At 44.5% G+C, this 23,139-nt stretch overlaps 4 protein-coding genes across 7 annotated transcripts in view; 2 read left to right on the plus strand and 2 right to left on the minus strand.

The window, feature by feature from the left end:
* The first annotated feature begins 378 nt into the window (after positions 1 to 378).
* ppm1nb (protein phosphatase, Mg2+/Mn2+ dependent, 1Nb (putative)) lies at positions 379 to 7,513 on the plus strand. The gene is made up of 6 exons (XM_017435524.3): positions 379 to 1,206; positions 1,306 to 1,877; positions 3,746 to 3,863; positions 5,007 to 5,121; positions 5,211 to 5,274; positions 5,381 to 7,513. Exons 1-6 carry the CDS (start codon positions 801 to 803, stop codon positions 5,396 to 5,398), a joined length of 1,293 nt encoding a protein of 430 aa, XP_017291013.1. The 5' UTR covers positions 379 to 800; the 3' UTR covers positions 5,399 to 7,513.
* Positions 7,514 to 10,963: 3,450 nt separating this feature from the next.
* On the minus strand, positions 10,964 to 12,483 carry LOC108247427 (potassium channel subfamily K member 13). 2 transcript variants are annotated; one of them, XM_017435540.2, is made up of 3 exons: positions 12,186 to 12,483; positions 11,464 to 12,054; positions 10,964 to 11,391 (listed from the first exon to the last, which is right to left on the minus strand). In XM_017435540.2, the coding sequence occupies exons 1-3, from the start codon at positions 12,481 to 12,483 to the stop codon at positions 11,048 to 11,050; spliced, it is 1,233 nt and encodes a 410-aa protein (XP_017291029.1). In that variant the 3' UTR covers positions 10,964 to 11,047. The 2 variants fall into 2 exon arrangements, with proteins under 2 accessions (XP_017291029.1, XP_017291028.1); XM_017435539.2 differs by having other exon boundaries at positions 10,964 to 11,414; positions 11,460 to 12,054.
* Positions 12,484 to 15,280: 2,797 nt separating this feature from the next.
* Positions 15,281 to 22,889, plus strand: ccdc61 (coiled-coil domain containing 61). Of its 3 annotated transcripts, none has more exons than XM_037978944.1 (13): positions 15,281 to 15,574; positions 17,149 to 17,311; positions 17,396 to 17,478; positions 18,592 to 18,752; positions 18,848 to 19,000; positions 19,144 to 19,351; positions 19,440 to 19,540; positions 19,660 to 19,880; positions 19,963 to 20,041; positions 20,133 to 20,330; positions 20,409 to 20,442; positions 21,407 to 21,470; positions 21,545 to 22,889. In XM_037978944.1, the coding sequence occupies exons 2-13, from the start codon at positions 17,164 to 17,166 to the stop codon at positions 21,637 to 21,639; spliced, it is 1,545 nt and encodes a 514-aa protein (XP_037834872.1). In that variant the 5' UTR covers positions 15,281 to 15,574; positions 17,149 to 17,163; the 3' UTR covers positions 21,640 to 22,889. The 3 variants fall into 3 exon arrangements, with proteins under 3 accessions (XP_037834872.1, XP_017291036.1, XP_017291038.1); XM_017435547.3 differs by having other exon boundaries at positions 15,281 to 15,502; XM_017435549.3 differs by having other exon boundaries at positions 15,282 to 15,502; positions 19,440 to 19,522.
* Positions 22,196 to 23,139, minus strand: part of LOC108247429 (transcriptional regulator ATRX) — a 38,365-nt gene continuing 37,421 nt past the window's right edge. The window contains exon 35 of the mRNA XM_017435546.3: positions 22,196 to 23,101. Coding sequence (XP_017291035.1) covers positions 23,012 to 23,101 — 90 coding nt within the window. The 3' untranslated portion in view covers positions 22,196 to 23,011. The remainder of the gene's footprint in view (positions 23,102 to 23,139) is intronic.

Raw genomic sequence — 23,139 nt, forward strand, 5'->3', positions numbered from 1 at the left:
GGTGGCCATTTTGAATTGGATGGACTCCCATGGTTAATCAGCTGCAGATGAGTATCCAATGAATACTTTGGGCAAGTTTCATTAAAATCTGTCCTGTGGTTCATGAGATATTTGGAAGTCACACAAACAGACGGACAAAAACATTATTGCCTGACTTTTGCCTTTTGGTGGTGGGCAATAAAAGGAGTAATATCATTTTAAAAGGATCAAGTAAATCAAAGCCACCAGCATGGAATCGGCCCTTTAATCCACCCGCGCCTAATCCCAGCCGATCAGAGGTTGAGATTACCACCAGAGTAGGAGGGGCAGAGCTGCAGACAGGAGGACGATGGCAGAGGCTGAGCTCAGACATGACAGCAGCAACGCGCCACGGCCCGAGATTGGTGCCCACAAATAGCCAGCCAATCACGGCGCAGCAAGATAACAAGGCTGAGGGAGAGCTGCTGAAAGAGGGAAGAGCTATGAAAAAGCGAGGGAGAAGGTGAAACCACAGCAGCGCAGAGAGGAGACCAAACAAAGGCGAGAGGAAGGATGAGTGGAGGAGAGAGCGCTGATCTGTGAGGTCTCCAGAGAGGACGGAGGAAGGAGATGAGCACTGAGAGGAAAGGGGGGAGGCGGGGGTAAGCAGCCAGCACAGAGAACATCCATCAGCTGAGGCAGCCATGCTCTGAGCCCTGGAGCAGCAGGGCTACGCAGACACTGCACAGGCCTGGAGTCGGGCCCTCCGCTTGGCCCTCAGTCCCAGAAACCACAGCAGGGGCAGAAGAAGGCGCCCCTTTCGTCGGCTCCACGTCAGAACCATGAGGACGGCCAGGAAGGGCAGCGTGGAGGTGCCCGCGTTCGTGCGGCAGCTAGTCAAAGAGACAGAGAAGAGGGTCAGCTCTTTCTTCAAGGTGGGTCGTGGTGGGGCGGCAGAGGGGGAGCAGCCTGGGGAGGGGGAGAAGGAGGAGGTCGTGCCCAGCCCATACCTCGACCGGCCCGTGCTGGACAAGCTAATGGAGGAGGGCTGTGCACGCTGGGGCCTCACGTACGCCCTGGGAAGCATGCAGGGCTGGAGGGCCAACATGGAGGACTTCCACAACTGTGTTCCACAGCTGGGAGGAGAGCTCGGCGAGTGGAGCTTCTTCGCCGTGTTCGATGGTCACGCAGGCAGCATGGTGGCTCAGTACTGCTCCCAGCATCTTCTGGGGCACATCCTGGCCACAGGTGAACAACTTCACAATGTAAAAACCAACCCAATAATACCATAGAGAGAAATGATTTCCTGATTACTGGTTGCTGTTTTGGACTTCTTTGTGCACACAGGTGGAACTGGACCAGAGGACAACCCCGAGAAGGTGAAAGCAGCAATCGTAGAGGGCTTCTTACAGACAGACAAACACCTGCACGCTGTGGCCCGGAGAGAGGGCTGGGAGAGGGGGGGCACCACGGCGGTGGCCACCCTCATCTCGCCCTACTACATCTACTTCGCCAACTGTGGCGACTCCCGGGCCATGCTGTGCCGGTCCGGCCAGGTGTGCTTCTCCACGGAGGACCACAAGCCCTACAGCCCCCTGGAGAAGGAGCGCATTGAAAGTGCGGGCGGCTCCGTGTCCCTCCAGAGGATCAACGGCTCCCTGGCGGTGTCCCGAGCCCTGGGGGACTTCAGCTACAAGGGGGCGGAGAACCGAGCGCCCAGCCAGCAGATGGTGTCGCCAGAGCCTGAAGTGTGCGTGGTGGAGCGCTCGCCGCTGGACGAGTTTCTGGTGCTGGCCTGCGACGGGGTGTGGGATACCGTCAGCAACGAGGAGCTGTGCGCTTTCATCCACAACAGGCTGCAAGTCTGCACCGACCTGAGGGACGTCTGCGCTCAAGTCATCGACCTCTGTCTGTACAAGGTCAGAGCGAGTCACCTCAGACCTGTGGATGTTACTTTAAAGTCCTTTCGATTGCAAGATGATCCTGCTGTGATAAGAACAACAAAGCTTTAACCTGATTATCGATATGAAACAAAGCTTCAGGTTCAAAGCTACAGAAAGCAAAGTCCAACCATGTGTTTGCCTATATCTGTGAGTGTGCGGCATGTGTCTCTCTCTATCTGCTTCATGAACCGCTGGATGAGTTTGAATGAACTTTTCAGGAAGTAATCATCTCATGTGCTTCAGAAATTGATTAGCTTTTGGAGTCAGCTTGTTTCAAGATGGCTGCCCCAGCTAATTGACCTTACAAACCCAAAAAATGGCTGTAATTCAGTCGGTTCTGCAGATGTTGACCTAAAATGCGGTGTGGCTGCAGCTCACAGCAGTAAGCTTTTATCATTAACTGCTGGAGTTAACCCTGTTGGTCTGTTAGCAAAATATCTCACAAACCACTGGTTGGATGTCAAGGAAAGTTTCTGAAGTAATCACTACATGTAGATCTAAAACCAACTATCTTTTGTAGTCAATCCCGCTCAAGATGGCTGCCACAGCTAATCCACATTAGCAGCACAAACAGTTTAACGAATGTTAAGCTAAAATGGGAAATGGTAGTAGCTGAGAGTCATCCTCAACACATATTCAACACAATGCTGCATGAAACTGTGCATAATGGAATTCATGAGAATGACCAAAACGACTATAAGTCCATTTATCATTAGAAGATTGTCATTTTAAACTTTGGTTTGAAAGCTTGCGGGCGATATCCAAGGAATTATAGGCCTTTAGATCCGAACAGATTCCATTTAATGTCTGGTCTAAAGGCTGAAAACCATCTTTTCGAAGGTTTCCACAGTTCTCAAGCTGATCGGTTTATCTAGAAAAAAAAAGGCTTCACGTTTAAAACGGGATTCACTTTTATAATCGGACGTGATGCCCTTTGTCGAATGACGTCCATGCACACAGAGTGGACTCAGTCAGTAAGGCTGCACGGGGAGCAAACAAAAACCCCACAGCACAGCGTGGTGCTCGTGCACAGTGGCCTGGAGAAAAAGTTTTAAAATTAGGCAAACGTAAATTAAGAAAACCACCAACAGTTACAGAGAAATAAGCCTGCAGTCAAAGGCAAGAAAAACCAGAAGAAGCTGCAAAGACCCTGAAGAAGATGAGGTGAAATGAGTTTTCTTTGCATGTTTGAATATGTCTCAGAGAGGGTTAGAAGGGGGCTTTTTAACAAGAATTGGACGCTCAAACTACATATCCTCAAGCGACATCAGCATATAGATCAGAGCTGCTTTTAAACCCTCTGTGCCTCGTTGGAAAACTAATGAACGTTGGTTTAAAAGCAGAGGCTCTGACCCCTGCCGAAGCTTTGCGTTTTGTTTCATTTAGACTGTGGCGGCTGTTCGTGGAACAATAGTCCACTCAGTGCCTCTAAATAGACTGCAGGGGTGTCGGAACAGGTCACATCGATTTGTTCTGGAAGCCTGGATTCATTTCAGACACTCTGAACCTTAATGCCGCTAAAACCTCCAGGGTTACACTTAAATGAAATGGATGTAATACCTTTTATGTTCCTTTTGGAGGAACTTAAAGAAACAAATAAACAAGACATCTGTCCACATGCTAACATCCGAGCTGCACCCTGGACATCCTGTTACTGTTACGTAACAGAGATTTCACTTTTGGATGAGCTGTGCGACCTCAAAACGTCTCACTCCGTTTGCCTTCTTTCTGCTCCGCCGCGTCGGCGTGACACCAGAAAAGAGTCAATCCCTGAAACCGCTCGCACGGGATGGGGGAGATGAGCGTCGGCCTTCATCGCTCACTGTCGCTGCTTCGCTCCACAGGGCAGCTTGGACAACATCAGCATCATCCTGCTCTGCTTCCCCGGAGCCCCCCAGCTGTCACCGGAGGCGCTGCACCAGGAGGCCGAGCTGGAGGACCTGCTGGAGTCTAAAGTGGCAGGTTAGTGAGGACACGAGGAGCGCAGAAGAGGCGGTGTTGGCCATCGAACTCTTAGCCTCTTTGCCTGTCCGTGATTTACCAAAATATCTCATGAGCCACTGCACAGATTTGAACGAAACCTGCAGAAAATAATCATTACCTTGTGGAGTCAACCCAATTATAAATGGCCGCCTCAGCCAAATGTCGATAAAACACACAACAATGTATATAATTCAGTCGGTAGTTGAAACTCAACTCCAACACATAGTCTGAGCACCAAGACATCTTGGTTTAAAACTTTGCCCATTAAACTATTCAGTCAACTCTGTCTGTTAGCAAAATATTTCATGAGCCTTCTCGACAGATTGTAAAAGAAACTTTCAAGAAATAATCGCCACAAACATTTCTACAACCAAATGCCTTAAGGAGCCAACCTCATTCAAGATGGCCCCCCACAGCCAGCTGATCTTAAAAACACAAAAAATGGCTGTAATTCAGTCCGTTTGACAGATATTGTGCTCAAATCTGGTGTGGTAGTAGCTGAGAGTCATTCACCACACATGCTCCAAATGCTTCTCAATGCACGTGACCTTTGCTTAAGTCAACCCTGTTCGTCTGTTAGCAAAATATCTCACAAACCAGGACACGGATTTTAATAGATTTACATCTACAAATGATTAACTGTTGGAGTCAATCCAGTTCAAGATGGCCACCACAGCTAATTGAAATTAGCCAGCACTAAAAATGGCTGCACACATACACAACGTGAACTCTGAGCATTAGATTAACTATATTCTTATTTTCAAGGTTTGACCAAAACAGCTATAGCTCCATTATTTCTCAACACAACATCATTTTAGTCTAAAAGGAGGTTGCGAGCGACATGCATTCCTTCAATGAATGCTAGCCCTTTCATTTTTCCTGCTTCGATTCCTAAAAATCAACTAAAATAATAAAAAATAGCCATCAGAAAAGCATTATGTTGATTTATTAACATGAACACAAGTAATGTTGTATTTTTTTTAAAACAACCCAAGCTCATTGTTTAAGATTGATGAGGGACTTTTTTTTTTTTTTAAACAACCCAAGCTCATTGTTATCGCACAGCACCAGAGATGACTGTCAGATGAAAGTGCTCATTTTCTGTCCACTGATATCCGACAGAGATTTATGATGAGTTATCTGCCAACGGAGAGGAGCCTGACCTGCTGTCCGTCCTCACAGTCCTGGCATCCACCGTCATCCCCGGATTACCTCCAGGTGGAGGCATTCAGAGCAAGTAGGACAACCAAAAACAATTGTTTACGTGTGTATGTGCGCATCAGCATGCATGAATAAAATACACTGCTTCACTTCTGTGTGTTTAAGGAGGAACTGCATTATCTCTGCTTACTATCAACAAAGAGAGACCCACAGGCCTGCATTACCAAACGTAAGAACAAACTAGACAGCTGACTCATTGAAACTATTATGTGTTATTTCCTTTAATATGCACAGCTAATTTGCCTGTATTTTCTCTTCTTTCTTTTCTTTTCCAGGCTCTGGGAAGCTCCTGAGATGCTAAAGAGAATTTTGTCCTTTTGATTTCACAGAGGGACTGTAACTATTGTGAATATTAAAAGTTGTTTTCCTCTTATGTGCAATCTTACAACAAAGAAAAGGGAAATCATGAACAGACAGTGGTGTTTGTTTACATCATATTATTAATACAATGCAAAAAAGGGACCCAATAATGCCTGATACTTTATATTTATACAAAAGGATATTTTGTTAAACCTCCTCAGAGACTGAGAAACAATCTTTGCCTCTTATTTAACGTAAAGACGGTACAGATAATACATTTAAATGGCAGACTATAAAACTGAAATACAAACAACTTTGAAACTACATTTTCACTAGATAAAACCAGAATTGTTAATACAAGTCAAGTTGAAATCTACAGACAGTATTTAAAATATATATATAAATAATATAAAGAATTTGCACTTTCTATTCCAGCAAAGTAAAATGAGACAATAATTTTGTCAAAGCTGACCAACTGTTTGCAAGCAACTAAATTATGTCCATTTGTTCCAGCAGGAAATGCTAATGGCAGAGCTTTGTAAAGCTAGCCAACAGTTAGCATTTAGTGTATGGCAAAATTATGTCCACTTCTTCAAACTAAACTGTTTACAATGCAAATATACATCAGGGGAAATCACAACTTTTTTTGTCTCCACGCTGGAAGTGACAGGCAACTAAGTAGTGAACAAATAGTTTCCTCTACACATCAAGAAAAAATACATTTCAAAATTTAAAAAATTATCTAAAATCTTTTTAAAGATGTAATTGCCTTCAAATTTTTACACATGAAGAATAGGAACCACTTAGCTAAAAATTTTAATAAAATAAACAAATCTAACATTGGCATAAATCTGTTTTTTAACTAATCCAGTTCTGACATAATTAAGTTCTACATTTCCACACATTTTGCAGGACTTTCTATATAGTAATTGATTTTCTACACTCACTGTTAAATTCTCAGTGAAGTGTATTTTTTCTTTGAATTGGTTAAGTAATGTGCTGCCTTGTTTTATTTTTTTGTATGGTTGATAAACCATCACCTATAGCAGCATCTGAACAGGTTTGTTATATTATTTTTGTGAGTAATTTTCTGTGTTTAGACATTACATGATAAAAGTAATGTTTGATTAAAATCTAAATAAAGAATGTCCGTGTGACTTTAAGATTTTTTTTTAAACATAATTACAAATTTTTGCGTCTCATTGTTTTAAAATGTGCAACTGTGCAGACAAAAATCATTTTTTTCCTTAAAAATTTAAAGAAAAGCTTTTCTGTTCAAAGGATTGTTTAAAACAGGTCTTATAAATGCTATGTGCCATAGAATGGGTCAAAGTTACTGTTTTTTCTTGCATAGTACTTGTAAAGAGCCTCATAGAGTTAGTCATAGATAGTTTGTTAAAGGTCACAGGTCAAACCTCACTTCCATCTTTATTTTATGTTTTTAATTTTTTAAGAAATCTGTGAAAACAACATGAAGGTTTGAGTGATTAAGAATGTCAAGATGACAATCTTAGTCATGATTTAAACTAAAAATATCTAAAATAAAATCACTGGTTTAGGTGCCCTTTTTAACATTCAGTGAATAGTTTGGAAATGTGTAGCAGATATTCATAATTCAATACTCTTATAGTCAAAATAAAAAAATTCACGTTTCATTTTCTTTTTATCCTTGGAAAAATGACATCCCTTTTTCCTTTTATCTGGATTTTCAGCTCCATCTGTTCATCCCTCAGTATGTTTTTCCTGTAGATAAACATTGTGGGTATTTCAAAAAAAATAATTCTTACCAGTAGAAACTTAAATTTCATGTATCTACAAAGTTGTTGTTATTAGTTTTAATTTTCATTTCACCTGTTTTAGATTAAAATGGCATGCTAACCATGTTCCTAATAGATATAATAGATAGTGTCCTTGTAGATATTTGTAATTTATTATAGAATATTGCTGGTCATTATTCTATCATTTAAATCACTGATGTCTGACACTGCTTTTCAACAAGGCATGAATAATGGACTCTTTTTTTTTTTAGGATACTCAACATTGCATTAGAGATGTTTGAAATGTTTTTTTCATTTTTCATTTAAAATGAAAATTATGACTAATAAAAAATTGCGAATACCCAAGATGTGAATTTGTTTTAGTAAAAACTCCGATTCCATTTTGCCAAAGGAGCATGGAGCTTTTGTGGCCACCGAACAGGAGGAAAACCGACTATACACATCTGTCTAAATCCTCTTGCAAAGGGAGATGTGCGCCTCAAACTGTGCTGCCCACCAAACGGCGTCTCTCTGAGCTGGTGCAGCTTGAGCACATTTTTAAATGAGGTGCTTTGTCTGCAGTTAAAAGAAATACTGACCATTTTCTGAGAGGGAACAAAATGTGGACAGTGGACATGGCTGATTGTGATTATTAGAGTCTTGCAGCTCATTTATCAGCCTGCAAAGCTGCTTAACGAGCTGCTTGGTGAGTAGAAGCTGATGATGCAGAAAGTCGCTAAGCTAATGCTAATGCTAATGCTTTTTGCCGTCTCTCCACTTGTGCTGCTGCAAGCCGGTGAGTGACAGAAACTCTTAATTATGTTTCTATTTAGGCTTTTAGCTGTTTATTGGATAGGAATATGGCCTTAATTTTGCTGAAAATGTGTTGATGACTGTTAGATGATATGGACTTTTTTATTTTTTTGATGAAGATGAACATGTTTTTGTTTTAAACTTATTTATGGGGGAAAAAAAGTGTTCAAAATACACATTTTCAACATCCAAATCAGCTGCTGGAACAGATTCAACTTGCAATTTGAGACTACTGTTTTTAAGAAGTCTTATGGCATTTATTAATACTCATACTTTGTATAGGCAAGTACTCAAATGTAAGCACTTGTAAAAAAAGTGGCATCCCTAGTGAAATCCTATTGCTGCTATTTTACATTCAGAATACAAAACCTTATGATTACAGAGCATTTGAACATATAGAGCTTTATGCCCAGAGGTTAGCAACCAAAATCCAAAGCAGTCAGCTGTGTAAATAAGACATGTCCTCGTGGTCGTTGAGGTTTGGGTGCACTGAGGAGACTCTGTCCTTGTTCGTTGGGTGGAGATGAGGTGGAGGGGGTAGGGTCCTGACCCCCTCTGGCGTAGAAACCAGACACTGTTCTTCATCCATTAAGACCTGGAGCTCACTGAGAAAGATGTTTGGGGTTTTTTTCTCTCTTCCTTCCTGTCACTTTTGAGCCTGATGTGTTTGTGACAGACCGGTGGATTTCGATTGTGCAGCAAGGACGACTGCGATCTGACGCAAAAAAAAAAAAGCAAACCACTCACACCTGCTGAGCCCGAGGGGCACGTTTGTGCTGGTTTCCCATCAGTGCTGTTTGCTTGGTGGACAGAGCAGATAGAGGGAGCAAATGATGCCAAAAAGTTGGAACCAAAATCAGGCGCTGCACTTTCCTAGTGAATCGGTTCCTTTGTTTCAGATATTCAAAATGATCATTCTGGGCATGAAGAATGTACTTATACTTCCATCTGTAGCCAAAATACTATTACACATGAACAGAAAATGTAATGTTTTATGTTCTTGGAAGAATATGGTTAAAGATATCTGAAAATAAAAATATCTGGATGTTTGAAATATAAATTCTTTACCTGAAAAAATTGACTATATGATTTGGAGATCATATCTAACCATAATAAGGTAAATTTGTTTTTCATTAAAACCTAAATCTTTTTTTCTCCGCTACGTTTTTTTTACTTTTTTTTTTGTGGTAAAGCGACAACATACAAGGCACGTATTAGAATACGAGTGTCCTCTACAGGTCACGTTTGATTAGATTGTCTCTACTGAAAGCTCTGGATCTCCTTAGAGATGACTATGAATTTCAATTACATGTAATGATGCAGCAGGATGGGCGCCTTGCGAGCAATCAGCAAATTAAAACGTCTCTTTCTTGGTGCTTGTGGGGCTCCTGTAGGCTCGTTTGAGGAGCTATGTTTAAATACAAATGACATTTTGAATATTTTACATACAGCACTAGTTAATTAGGACAAGGCAGCAGATGTTGTGTTTATATGTTTGCTAATACTGACTACGACCTCACACACAGCCCCGTCTCCTGAGGAGGCTCAGCTCTCTTAAATCAGCAGACTTCTTTGAGAGGTTCTTCACCGCTTCTTTTGTCTGATTGCTTTGGTATGAGTCAGTCACTTGAGGACATGAGACCCCCTCTTCACTGCGATGATAGTCTTTCCAGCTGAACTGATCTTTTTATATCGGCTCTTAAAACAAAATTAACAAGCCATTTGCTCTGAGCTGGGAGTCTGCTGCTGCTACCTGTGCTGAACTCATCTTCTGCTGAAGCTGATTGTGACAGCTTCAGCTGTTGTTGTTGTTGTTTTTTCTGTTCTCAAAAATGTGGCTTTGCCGTACACAGAGGTCACAACATACAGTCATGGGAAAAAAAGGAAAGTCCAGCCTCGTTCAGTTCTATGGTTTTATGTACCAGGACATGATGAACGGATCTGGTCTTTACCAGCTTCTAACGTTATTCAGATATAACCTGAAGTGTACAAAAGCACTCAGCAAATTCCACCATGCCGTTAACTGTGTAAAAACAGAAGTGAAGCCAAAATGGAAAAGGTGCATGTGGAGAGGCGAAGTCCGTCCCACGTTTCTGTAGCTTGTAGAACCGCTTTCAGCAACAATAACTTCATCAGTCTCTCTTACGTTGCTGCAAAGGAATTTGAGCCCACTCTTCTTTAAATCATCTCTTCACCTCATTGAGGTTTGCAGGCTTTTGTTTCAGCTCATCTTTATTAGGGTCTCACCGCAACGTTTCAATCAGGTCAAGGTCTGGACTTTGACTGGACCAGGTGAGCGCCTTGATTCTTGGGTCTTTTCTTCGTCTGTTATAGATTTGCTGTTGTTTGGGGTCATTGTCCCGTTGCAAAACCAAATGTTGGCCAAGTGTAGTCGCTAGGCAGTCGACCTCATATTTGACTCTAAAATACTTTGGTCTACAAAACGAGCCCCAATCACCACCCCTCCATCATCACGTTTGACAGCTGATAGGTGTTTGTGCTGATGTTCTGTGTTTGGTCTTCTCTGGCGCTGTTCATTACGGGTAAACATCTCGAATTTGGTATCATCTGCCTGGAGGACATTGTTCCAGAAGTCTTGTGGTTCATTCATCGCTGATGTCTTCTTCCCTTGGCATTGCGTTTAAGTCCAGAGCAGCAAGCTGCTAAAGCACCTGAGAGTTTTAGAGGTGATCATACTTCCTGATGATCATTTAATCAAGTGTGTTTTATGACCTGCACCTGACTGCTACTTTCTTTAAAGTACTTTCTTAAATCCCATGGAAGCCGCAAGGGTGGACTTCCTCTTTTGGTTTTGTTTTTGTTTAATAAATAATGACAAGGTGGAAGGTGTAGTTTGTTTTTGTACACCTGAGGATAGGTTTGAATAACTTTAGAACCCGGTAATGACCAGATCGTTTTAATTAAGTCCTCATGTGTGAAGCCACAGAATTGAAAGAGGGTGGACCTTCTCCTTCTCATGACTGTAAATCATCTAAAAAGAGAGGTGCAGACTCCGAGCTCCAGATAACCAAGAGCAATGAGCACAGAAACCACTGAGATGTAAATCTGGTGCTATCTGTCCACACTGGTTTCCTGTAGCCGATTGTTCATAATAGCCAGGGCTCCCACCCCACCAGAGAAGCCGTTCTGATGTCCGTAGCTCTGCCGTGGGCCCTGGTGGGCGGTTTCGCTCAGCTGCTTCTGCAGCAGGGCCAGAGACACCTTATTGGACACCATGAACTCATTGACAGAGATCATCTCTTCTGACAGACGGCGGCCAACGTACGCTTCGGCTGCTGCACCAGCATCCGTCTCGCTGTCACACACGGTCTCCACGGAGCCGTCTTTGTACCGGTGTCTGCCTGCGGGGCGGTGGGCCGAGACGGGATGCACCGCGTTGCGTTTTATGCCCTTCGGTCCGAGGCGTGCGGTCAGACGCCTCTGGTTGTGGCTCTTGCTCTGGAGGCAGGGGCAGCAGAGCCACCAGCAGCCTCGCTTGGAGCAGGAACAGAGCCGACGTCTCCCCAGGCAGGCCAGCTTACCCAGGATCCAGTTGAGCGTTTGCTTGATGATGATAGAGATGACGTTGAAGAGCGAGTAGATGCAGCATACTCCCATTAGGATAAAAAGACAGTTTCCGAACCGGTAGGCCCCTTGAGATTCATAGCGCTCTCGCTGACTGCTCACCAGGTCCCCGAAACCGATGGTGCTGAAGGCCACGAAGCAGAAGTACAGCGAGTCCACGTAGCTCCAGTTCTCCATGGAGCTGTACAGGGTGGAGGCACTGCATGCAATCACAACAGATGCCACTCCCAAGATCAACATCACATAGTACACTGATGGCTTCCAGCCTTCCAGGCTGTCCTCCTCACCCGATGACTCCTCTCTGCTCGACATGGCCCCGGCTCCACCACACCTCAGGCGACGCTCATGGCACCAGCGCATGATGTAGGCTAGCATTGTGATGATCCTCTCCAGGAAGAGGTTAAAGAAGAGGATGGTGGCAGCACAGCCAATGAGACCATAGAAGATTAGAAATGTCTTCCCTGCTATGGTTGCTGGAGTGGCCATGCCGAAACCTGGAAAAAAACCAACACGAAATATGAGGTCAAGTGGTCGAGGCTCACTGTAACTTAACAAAGTCGGTACAGTGAAGACACTGAGACACTTTAAGTTGGGTGTGTGTTTTCTTTTTAAAGCAAGCACCTACCAATAGTAGACACCACAGTCCCCACAAAGTAGAAAGCTCCAGAAAAGTCCCAGCGTGGCCTCAGAGCGTCCACTCGGATCCCTGCGCCGTTCGCCTCCTCATACTGCCGCAGCAGGGTGTGCAGGGCGCCCAGGTTGACCCTGTAGCGCCGGGTGAAGTTGCTCAGCTGCTGCTTCCAGAGGAGGCGGGCGCGGAGCTCGGAGGGGTGTTCCAGCGCCGAGAAGATGGCAGCGCCACACAGCAGGTAGAGGAGGATGAGGCCGGCCAGCAGGCAGAAGCGAGCGTTGTCCTCGTTCATGGGCGCTCTGTGGCGGCAGCAGCAGCAGCCGTTGGCGGCCCTCCTCCGAGCCATGAGCGCAGCACAGAGCCCCCCGCTGCCGGCCCACACGCCTACTCCACTCTATGTGTCACACGTGCCGGCCACCATGCAGAATACATGCTTTCTACGCACACAGAGGGGCATGTGGCCGATCCAACGTCTCCTGGGAGAGAAGGGCTGCAGCTGGGAAAGTCTGCAAGAAAACAGGTCCAGTTTAAACATTTTTAACTTACTAGACTGAAAATAAAACTTTGGCTGAAAATCATAAAGACTACATGAACATGAACAAAAAAAAGAGGTGCCAACTATGATATGGAAGCCATATTACCTGGCCGCGGACGGTCCACTCCCTGAGCGCCGCTGGTCTCTGGGAGCTCATTTCAGGATCTGCTGAACGACGACAAGAGGAAGCCTCTTGTGCTTTGCGTGTGTGTGTTATGTGTGTGTGTGTAAACTGGGAGTCTGTCTGATGTTTCATCCATCGCGCGCTGACATCATCATCTCCTGTGAACCCCCCCTCCACCCGTCCCCCTTTTCTTGAACGTGCCCTGATTGGCGGAGTCACCTCTTTTATTTAAATGCCGCTCATCCTGTTTTTTGCCCGTTCGTCACGTCTCAAACTAAACTAATTTTGCCTGGAATGGCCTCATCCGATTAAATATTCACCTGAAACACCAGGTAATTAAATCAGCTTCTGCATCTATTAAGCACAAGCAAATGTTTCTTTTTTTAATTATTTTAATTTCCCTGATTAGGTATAATTGATTCAAACTGATGTTTATCATTGATAAAAATGCAGTAATGTGAACAGAAGCTCCACAGTTCAGACAAATGTATTATTTCTCTTCATCATCACTGAGGGGCAGCTTCCAGAGCCACCGAGAGCTTTTTGTTGTTTCTGCAGACTGTGTGGGAGGATTTACTGAGTATGACGGTGAGGTTTTCTGTCTGTTCATCCCCTTTAATCTTGTCTGGGGCTCCAGGTGAGGGCACAGGTTCCCCTCGCTGGCCGACTGATGGTTGAGCGGCGGCAGCAGGCAGGTGTGTGCATGCGGACGCCTCACAGCCCATCTGCTCTGACACGCAGAAACCACGTTTTGGTGCAGTTTTAGGGTCGATCCATGCAGTGGTTCTGGGGGTATTTTTGTCTGAATCGTGCATAAAAATAATTCATGCAAAAGTATTCACCCCTCATTTATTTATTTCTGTTTTGTTGCCTTACAGCCTGGAATTTGAATGCATTTCCTGTTTGATTTTCAGCAATAAATCCACACAAATACTCCAGATTCATGAAATTAAATGCAGAGAAATACTTATATTAAGTACTTCTAAAAGTACACAGCTGAAAAGTGAGGTGTGTGTGTTTTCACTCTTCTTTGCTTTGAAGATACGTAATTAGTTAAAAAAAAGTTTAAAAAAACGTGTCAAATATCCTCAGTGTTCCTAACCCGTTCGGTTCTGACAGCGTCTGAGTGGTTAGGGCTACCACCAAGTGAGAGACATCATGAAGACCAAGGAACTCTCCACACGGATCAGAGATGTGAAGAAGTCCAGATCAGAACTGGTTTATTAAAAATGACCTAAAGCCTCAACATCTTGTTTTTTAAATGTGAGACTCTGAAAACGAGCACCTTTCATCACTTTCTTTGGATTCATGTTTGCTTCAAAACACTTTTCATTTCCCCTTTAACATAACTCGCTTGTTCTTCTGCTTCCATTTTCCCTGATAAACACAGACAGTAACCTCCTCGGTGTCCTACAGTGGTCTGCCTCAGCTTCTACATCACCATCCAAGGAGGTAGCTCCGCCCACACAATCGCCCCACTTTGGGATTTTGACACAAAAACTCTAAAAGTCGTTAACATTTTAAATCAGAGAAATGGAGTGTTTTATGATCATGTTTAACAAAACGATAAACTCATTATTTTGATATTTTGTTTCATTTCCCCTTTAATTAGCTGTCGGATTGTGTTGGGGATGACTCTCAGCTACAACCACACTGAATTTTAGCTCAGCAAATGTTTGTGTTCACTGTGGTTGATCCGCTGTAGTGGCCATCTTGAATCGACCTTTGCCCTTTGTTGTGTCATTCACGAATGATTCATTCAAACAAACGATTCTTTTGAGCGAACGAACTGAACCGAATCACTTTATTAACCGGTTCGTTCCTTTCTCAGAGCTCAGCGCGAGCGGGAGTGGAACGTCCTCGTTCTGTGACTCGCTTGTGATGTGAATCTTAATGACAGGGCAGGTATGGGGTGCCGTTTGTAAAGATGCAGTCAAAAATTAACAGCAATATTTTGGTTTATTTAGCCTTTCATAAGAAAAAAAATGGTTTCTTTTTTAAAGTCATATTTTCACCATGTTAAATATATTTATAAATGTCATCATTCCAAACTGAATATATCACTTGCAGGCTAAATATTTAGCTCCAGACTAAATAAAGAAGAGGAAGAAGAAGAAGAGCTGTTGCTGGCCATACTGAATCACTTCAGTCTTCTCGTATTTTACCATCATTCATTTCCTCTGGACATTCAGTATTGCCAGCGGATCTTCTTCGTCTTCTTCTTCTGGTGTGTGTTGGCGGTGATACGCTCTCGTGCCATCGGCATCTGTTCCTCCAAGCTAACGGCTGATGCGATTCAATGAACAAATCTTTAGAACGACTCCTTTAAATGAACCGATTCTGGGGATTCATTACACCCAGAAGAACTCCCCGCGGTGTCTCCTCCCCGCCTGCAGGGGGCGCTGATCCGCCCGGCAGCCTCGGTCGAGCTGAGCCAGAGGAAGAGCGGACGGAGCCCGAAGAAGAAGAATTTAACGGTTCCCGGTTGTCGGACCGCTCCTGTCTCCACGGCTGTTCGGGCTCCCAGCATCAGCCCGGTCCTCTGGATGTTTCATTTGCGCCTCGAAACGAACTTCCGCTCGACGGACTTCTGACATCCTGCGACCATGTTTTGACGGCTCGCAGCATCCAGGAGCAGCACTGCGACCCGAGGTAACCGTGAAGTGTCCTCAGGGAGGTTATGGCTCTGCTTTGGGGCTCGGAAACGTACCTTTTTAGCGAGCTGTAAGTGATATTAAAGCGATGATAAAGTTCAAAGCTAACAGTGGCTAACGACGGTCAGGTACTGAAGCGGAGAGGGTATCTGTGGCTAGCTGACCTCTGCTGATATGTCAATAAAAAACACCTCAAAGCTTAATAGCAATACTATTGTTGTGTTTTTACGGAACAACGTCATTTTCAAAGCCCAACTGAGCAGTTCCAGTGCTTGTAGGTTAATTTCACAGCGATAAATGAAGCTTACACTGATTTTTTTCCCCCGTCGCTTTCACTGATAGAAAGTGAAGTCGAGCGTGAAATTTAACATCATTTTAACAAGAAACAGCTGAAATAAACACCCGGGCTCGTAAAGTCACGGCTGTCGACCTTATCCGCGATGGGATTCATTATTATTTTTAACTTTATTTCCCACCTAAACAAAAAAATAATCTTAAAACTACTCTGCTCGCTACCGCCCCCTGTGGAGAAATCAGGCAGGACACCTTTGTGAGGGTTTGTGAGTTAATTAAAAACAAATTTTTAAATAAATTAAGAAAACATTTGTGATTTGATTTATTGTAATATTTCCCCTTAGGCCTGTGCTGTTTCTCATAACACATACATTCCTAATTAATGAATTTAAGAATGAAATATTTTGCTGACAGACAGACAGAGTTGACTAATAGTTGGTTTTTAGACTAAGCTGTGGCGTGATCGGTCAGTGCTCAGAGTGTGCGTTGAACATGACCCTCAGCTACTACCACACCAACTGACTGTAAAATTAGCTGTGTTGGAGCCATTTTTGTGTTTTCTGAGCTGTGGTGGCCATCTCGATTTCCAGTTGACTCCAGGAGAAACTCATTTGTTGACGTACATCCAGTGATTGGTTTCCCTGAAATCCGTCCAGCAGCTCACAAGATATTTTGCTAACACGACAAAAGAATGTCACAGACAGGCAAATACCAGCGCCTTCAGCCTTTTGGTGGTGGGCGATAATGACGCGCAGACTCCAAAGACTTCCCAGAGCACATCTGTTGCGCTCATATCTATAAAAAAATGCACCGCCCCGCCTTTAATTTAGCTTCTTTTTGTATCCAATTGGCAAACGGTTTTTGTAGACAATTGTATTCTAGCGATGACAACATTTTACAGCAGATAAATGTCCCTTCTTGTCCACCTGCTCACATTTAGTTGGACTTTTCTCATGGCCTCAGTGGCTGAGAGTCTCTGCCGTAGGACATGAAATCTGTGGGCTGCAATCGGACTTTAGAAACCTTATTTTTAGGCACCAAATGTACATATTTTATGCTTATAAACTCATAAATCCCTGTTGTTGTTGTCGCCCGCCGCAGATGGTGATTGTGTTGTGGCGTGTGCGTATGTGGGTGTTACGTTTGTTGTGTAAACAAAATGGAGTTTTTGATGAAACTTCCAGACAGGAATCATTAGATGTACCTCTACAACTGAGCTAGATTAATCGCTCTTAGCTAACACAAAAATGTCCGTTCTACAGATGCGGAGCTACAACCTGATATATAATCTTTCATTTACCCCCTCGTTGCCTTTAATTGATAAGTAAATAATGTGATTCTTCTCTGCAGTAGAGACCCAGGGCGATGGAGGAGGGCTCCAAGGTGATGGAGGACGTTGTGTTTCGAGGCGTGGAGTTTTCCGTGAAGATGGAGCTGGACAGGAATTTGCTGACAGTAGAAATCTGCGACTCGGCCACAGCGGATCAGTGGAGAGGAGAGTTCGATCCAGCGTGTAAGTGGTCTGAGTAAATGTTGCTGCAGGTTGTGGACGTTTTACTGTTTAATTGTTTTGTTTTTTTCTTCTTCTTTCCCGCAGATATTGAAGACCTCACTCGCAAAACTGGCAACTTCAAACAGTTTCCGATTTTCTGCAGCATGTTGGAGTCAGCCGTCAGAAAGGTAAGGACGAACGGGGTGCGCGTTGAGTGACCATTTACTGGGAGAGTGAACGTGCGTGAAGATTTACACGGACATGTTTGCCTGGGGCTGCGCAGCCGAGAGAAGAGGCTCGTGAGCTGGAGTTCAAGGTTTCCGCTCGAGCGGCAAACGCTCGGTTCCCCCGAGCTGTCGAATTCTCTGCTGCCTTCTTACTGACTCTCGTGTTCAGGGAGAAGATATGAGTTACGTAACAGTTAGACATGAGCGCGTTTCAGGATTTTATTTGTCATGTCATGCAAACACTGGCAGTCGAGGCATTTGTGACCAAAGTGGAAAGAACACCAAATAACTGGTTCTTTATGTTACAATAAATCTTTCTTTCGGCTGTTCCCTCTTCAGGGGTCGCCACAGCATTAAAGGCTGCGTTCACAGCAGCCCTGTTTAGTCCGCAAACTCTAGTTCGTTTGCCCAGAGGGTCCAGTTCGTTTGGGGAGGTGTGAACGAGTAATCGAACTCTGATGCGGACCAAAAAAACGAACTCTGGTTCGCCTAAAAACCTCGGTCTCAGTTCGGTTGAAGTGAACTCCGGCGCGGTTCGAATGCATATGTGAACGCAACCGCAATGGAGACCGCTCCTAAAGCAGGAAGTGGACTACAGCACAGGGCCTTCTGGGTAAATACAACCAAAACAAAGGCACATTTCTACCACTAGGGGGAGAAATGGCTTGTGGTTAAAACAGAAATCCTAAAGCTGCTAAAATTTGACGCCACTCCATTTTTACTTTCCAGAAGAAGGAAGGAAGTTGCGCTCAGTGTCTTCTTCAGAGTTTTTCGTGTCATTTCCTTAAGTAGTTCTTGGTGCGGCGCCACCACAGGCGAGGGGGGGAACAGGTCGCTCAAAAGATTTGTCTCGATTGACTCGGTGCAGTCTGTATGTGAACCACAGCAGCTGAAAATGGAACAAATGTTGCAGTTTTAGTCCCCAATCAAACTGAGTCTACCGGACTATCAGGTGTGAATGCAGCCTGACTCTGTCCTCACTCCAACTACCTCCATGTCCTCTAACTGCATCCATATATCTCCTCATGTTGTCTGTTTATTAGGCTTCCTTTGTTTATTTTTTCCCTCCTGCAGACGAGCGATTCAGTCACTCTCGACCTCCTGACTTACGCCGACCTGGAGCTGCTGCGCAACAGAAAAGCAGGAGTGGTGGGCCGACCTCGCAGCCATCAGCAGTCGTCGGCCCTCACAGCCAAACGATACCTCATCCTCATCTACACCGTGGAGTTCGACAGGTCGGTGCTGTCTCTTTGGTCTCCTTTCTGAGCGTTTGTGCACGTTTGTAGAAAAGCAGATTTGCTTTGATTCGCCGATCGCTTGGTACGTGCAGGATACACTACCCTCTGCCTCTGCCGTACGTGGGGAAACCGGACCCAGCGGCCCTTCAGAAGGAGATCCGAACACTCCGGGCGGAGATCAGCGCTCTCACCTCGCACGGAGTTAACAAATCTGCCGACCTGGAAATACAGCGGCTACGACAAGAGTTGGTTTGCGTTTATTGCGTGAAAGCTGATTCATGCTATCATTTCCTGTATTTTTGTTTTTGTTTTTTAACAGAAAATATAAATCCTTGAGTTTAGTCTTTTTTTGGGCTTTTGTTGAACGGCAGCCATTTTTCTCACTCAGGCTGGCTGCGGTACGAGAAGAGAAGGACGGCATGGCCAAGGCCCTGGGGCGGCTGCAGATGAGTGGAAGCGGGTCGGTGGGCGGGCGAGAGGACTGGAGGATCAGAGAAGTGGTCAGGACGCTGGAGGATCAGCTCATCAAGGAGAGGGCTAAAGGTCAAAGGTCAACGAGCAAGAGGTGCCAGGAGCAGCGGCTCTTGATGGAGCAGGTAGGAAGTGTTCTGGATCAGATTCATGTTGTTTTCTTCGCCGCCTGGCTGTTTTTTTTTTTTTTTAACTTTCCCTATTCCATCCCAGTTGGAGGAGCTGAAAGCGTCAGAGTGCGCTCTCCGCGTTCGGGTCAAGAGTCTCACCAACGAGCTGGCGTTACTACGGAGAGGGTTAGACAATCTAAGCGTGTACTATACCTTTTTACTTCCTCTCTCCTTCATTCAGTTACCTTTGTTTCAGGCTAACATTTGACCTCTGAGAGGGTTTTTATTTATTTACTTGCTGTTTGGTGTCGGTGTGCCTGCAGCAGAGTGACTCCTGTGTCGGGCCACATCAGCTCTCGACTCGACGGGGAGGTCTTTCGCTCTCTTTCCCATGAGAGGAGGTCCGGTTACGGGACAGCCAGGGCTCGCTCTGGGTCCAGAGAACGGACGGAGGACAGTCTGCATCGGATTGCGGAAAGAGGAAGAAGAGCGGACTCTTCGGGGCCGCGGGCTCACATACCCAGGCCGTCCCCTTCCCCCACAGGTCAAAATGCTCTGATCGTTTTTTTTAATTTTAGCTTTAACAATCTGATGATTGAATCCTAATAGTCATATTTACTGATCAGGCTCCAGGGTGCCACGCTTCGACCCGACTGCCTACATCCAGGACCGGCAGCGCAGACAGAAAGAGACAGAACTCAAAAAGTTGGTTCCCCTTCACGTTCCCTCAGCAGCACTCCCGTGCTTAACGCTGCAGCCGTCTAATCCTGCAGCTTTCGCCCCTGATTTCTGCCAGGCAGAGGAAGGTGCGGCGGGACATGCTGGCGTCGCCCGTCGTCCCCGAGCGGGGCCGCTCCCGGTCCAGGGAGGCCTACCCTCAGGCGGTCCGGGCTGGCAGCAGAGGCAGGAGTCTGTCTGTGGAGCGCAGGGGCAGCATGAACTCCTCCGACAGCTCGTTGGTGGATATGGACGAAATGACCCAAACTCTGTTCAGGTACACGGAGAAAACGGAGTGAAGCTTGTTGTGAAGCAGCTGCGAGTTTTTTTAACGCTCGTGTTTTTGTCTGCTCAGGGGAAGGAAGCAGACGTACAACGGACCTAACGCGGTGAGTCTTTAATGGGACCTTTCTGCTTCATTCCTCTTTAAAGGGTGTATTTGAAGGAAAGGATTCGGGTTTTTCTTTTTCTTTATGAAAGCGCTGATCTCTCAGTGCTGTCTCTTTGATCGATTCTTATCTCGGCTCTAAATTACGCTGCGCAAGTTAGCGATGTTATCGCTCCCGTTTGAGGCGAGGCGAGATGGTGTGAGCAGCTTTTCTCTGATGGACGTAATAAAATAAAATAAAAACATGACAGAGTTTCAGTCTATTGTCCACACCTCGGAGACAAACGCCTGTCAGAGGACGCCACAGCTGCAGCTGCCCGAGTTCATTTTATCAACATTAGTTTTTCTTTTCTGTTTCTCTTCAGGGGAAACGTTGGTAGCTGCATGTTTGGATTTTCATTTGTTTTAGCTGTTTTGATGGACTGGGGAGAAATATTTTCATTATAAATCAGATAAAAACAAACTGATGAAGACATAAGAGATGTGTAGAAGTATTTTATTTTAAAATAAGGAACCTCTAGTAAACCTTGTTCTGACTGATGAGATACACAGAGAAAAGTGAAGTTCATATTTCTGTATATTTTTGCTTAAAGTGTCTGAAAATGACGTTTATTCAGTTTCAAAAAATAAAAAGGTTGACTGGAATCAAGTTTTAGGTTTGGCTCCTTGTGAAAATGAATTTGATCTCTCTGGGTTCAAAGGTCAGAGGTTAAAGGGTCGTGTACAGCTGAAGGAGAAACCAGTCGCTTCAGTTTACAGCAGGAAAAAAAAAGTATTTGTTTCAGCGTGTCGTCTTTAACGTTTCTTTAAAATGTTGTTAAATAGCCAGGATTACATGGTTACCCCCCGAGGGTACAGTACAGTGGTATAAATTAGATTCAGATTGGGTTTTTTTTTATCATATTTGTTGAAAATAGGAAACCTGAAAAGGTCCCGTGTCTAAACGTGCATCTTGTCTGTTTTAGTCTCGAGGCCTTATGACCAGGAAGCCTTTATGCAGCACTCCAACACACCGAGGCAAAGACAAAGGTAATTTTTCTTTCTGCAATAAAATAAAAACAAGCCCGACTTCCCCCGTATGACCGTCCCATTCCGATCCGCAGCGGGCTCCGTGGATGCGGCCGTGGAGCTGTCAGAGATCGACGCCAGGTTGCAGGCGCTTCAGGAGTACATGAGGGACTTGGACACAGGACGCTAGGCTGCCGCTCGTCCTCCGCCCGGACCGCCGGCAGATCACCGGCAGATCACCTGCTCAGGTAAAGGACTCGGACCTGCGGGAGACTCCAGACACCGCTGTGAACGACTGTGTGTTTCTTGGTGCACTGTAATCATTATCATTTTAATCCGATAAACATGATTCCGTCTGTGTGGGAAGAAAAAGTTGGAGAATATCTTTGTTTTCGGCAATAAAATGTTTGTTTCTTTCATTTTAAGGGTAACTGACAGTGAGGCGACAGCTCCTCAAGTCAGTCTGCTTTTTTATTTATTTTTTCATCAAAATGCACATTTACAGATATTCAGTTGGTTTTTTTTTAAAATATTTTTGGTATCTAATTTCATGGTGCTTTACATTAAACCTTTAACTTTCTCCCCGCCTCAGTGCATGCTGGGATTTTCTCCAGCATTAGTGCCCTTAAAGGCAACAACCAGTAAATAAAATAAGTGTTTGTACGTCTGCAGAAGTAAGTATAAAAATGTGTTTCCTGCCAAAGCTGCTCCGGCCTTTCCTGTTGGACTGAAGGTTACCGCTGCAGTTTTTTTTTTTTTTACATTTCTAGTTGATCCACCTGTGCTTATATTTACTTTTTCTACTCTTAATCCTTTTTAAATCACTCCAAACCTAAGAAAGCCTTTTTCCCCCAGAAATAACAAGCTATAAATATTGGTGTTTGTCTTTACCAGATTCATGAATACTAACTTCTTCATGAGGGTGAAAACAGCCTTTTTTATTGAAATGTAAAACTGTTGTGTGCAAACAGACTGTTTTGTTTCTCTTGCCTGCCTTTTGTACCTCCTAAAGATAAAGACTATAAGCAGCATCCTTTGACTGAAGAGGCTTTTTGTGTTTCCTCCCCAGTGGAGGCAAAACGATGAAGAGTCTGCAGAGCTGCTGTGTTCCTGCTGGGATTCTCCCGCACTATACGGGGGCTTATACAGAAAGAAAAACTGAGTTTAGGAAATATCCTGGATAGGTATTAACTAACTGCGCACTCTCCGTGTTATGATCAGGAGGAAGGAAGAACAGCCATATTAGAAAGTGATTTATTGAATAGACAGAAAGTTTTAGTTCAATTGTAAAACTTTTAAGGCAAACATGGTAAACTACAAAAAAAAGGAAAGCAGCAATATAGAAAAAACAACAAACATTACATTTCTGGTGTTAGGTGATAAAGTGCGCAGTACATGGATTTTCATGTGACATCCTGCCATCAGGTAGAGATGCACTCTGTTTACGCAGCAAAAATATAAGATCTGTTCTCTAATGCAGCAGAGACCAAATAAGGACATTACAATGTAAGAAAACTAACTAAAACACCACATATGTTCCCCGTTAAGGCGGGAGTTTTTCCTCAAGTCTGAGCGGGCTGGTTTGTCTCGACGGCAGCGGGCGCCACAGTGTTCCTTCGCCGGTTCAGGATGGCCGGAATTCGGAGCGTGAGCTACGGAGGGACAGCGGCGGTTTAAGCGCTTGTACAGA

This window comes from Kryptolebias marmoratus, linkage group LG13 (genome assembly GCF_001649575.2).
Source record: "Kryptolebias marmoratus isolate JLee-2015 linkage group LG13, ASM164957v2, whole genome shotgun sequence".
NCBI classification, from domain to species: Eukaryota; Metazoa; Chordata; class Actinopteri; order Cyprinodontiformes; family Rivulidae; genus Kryptolebias; species Kryptolebias marmoratus.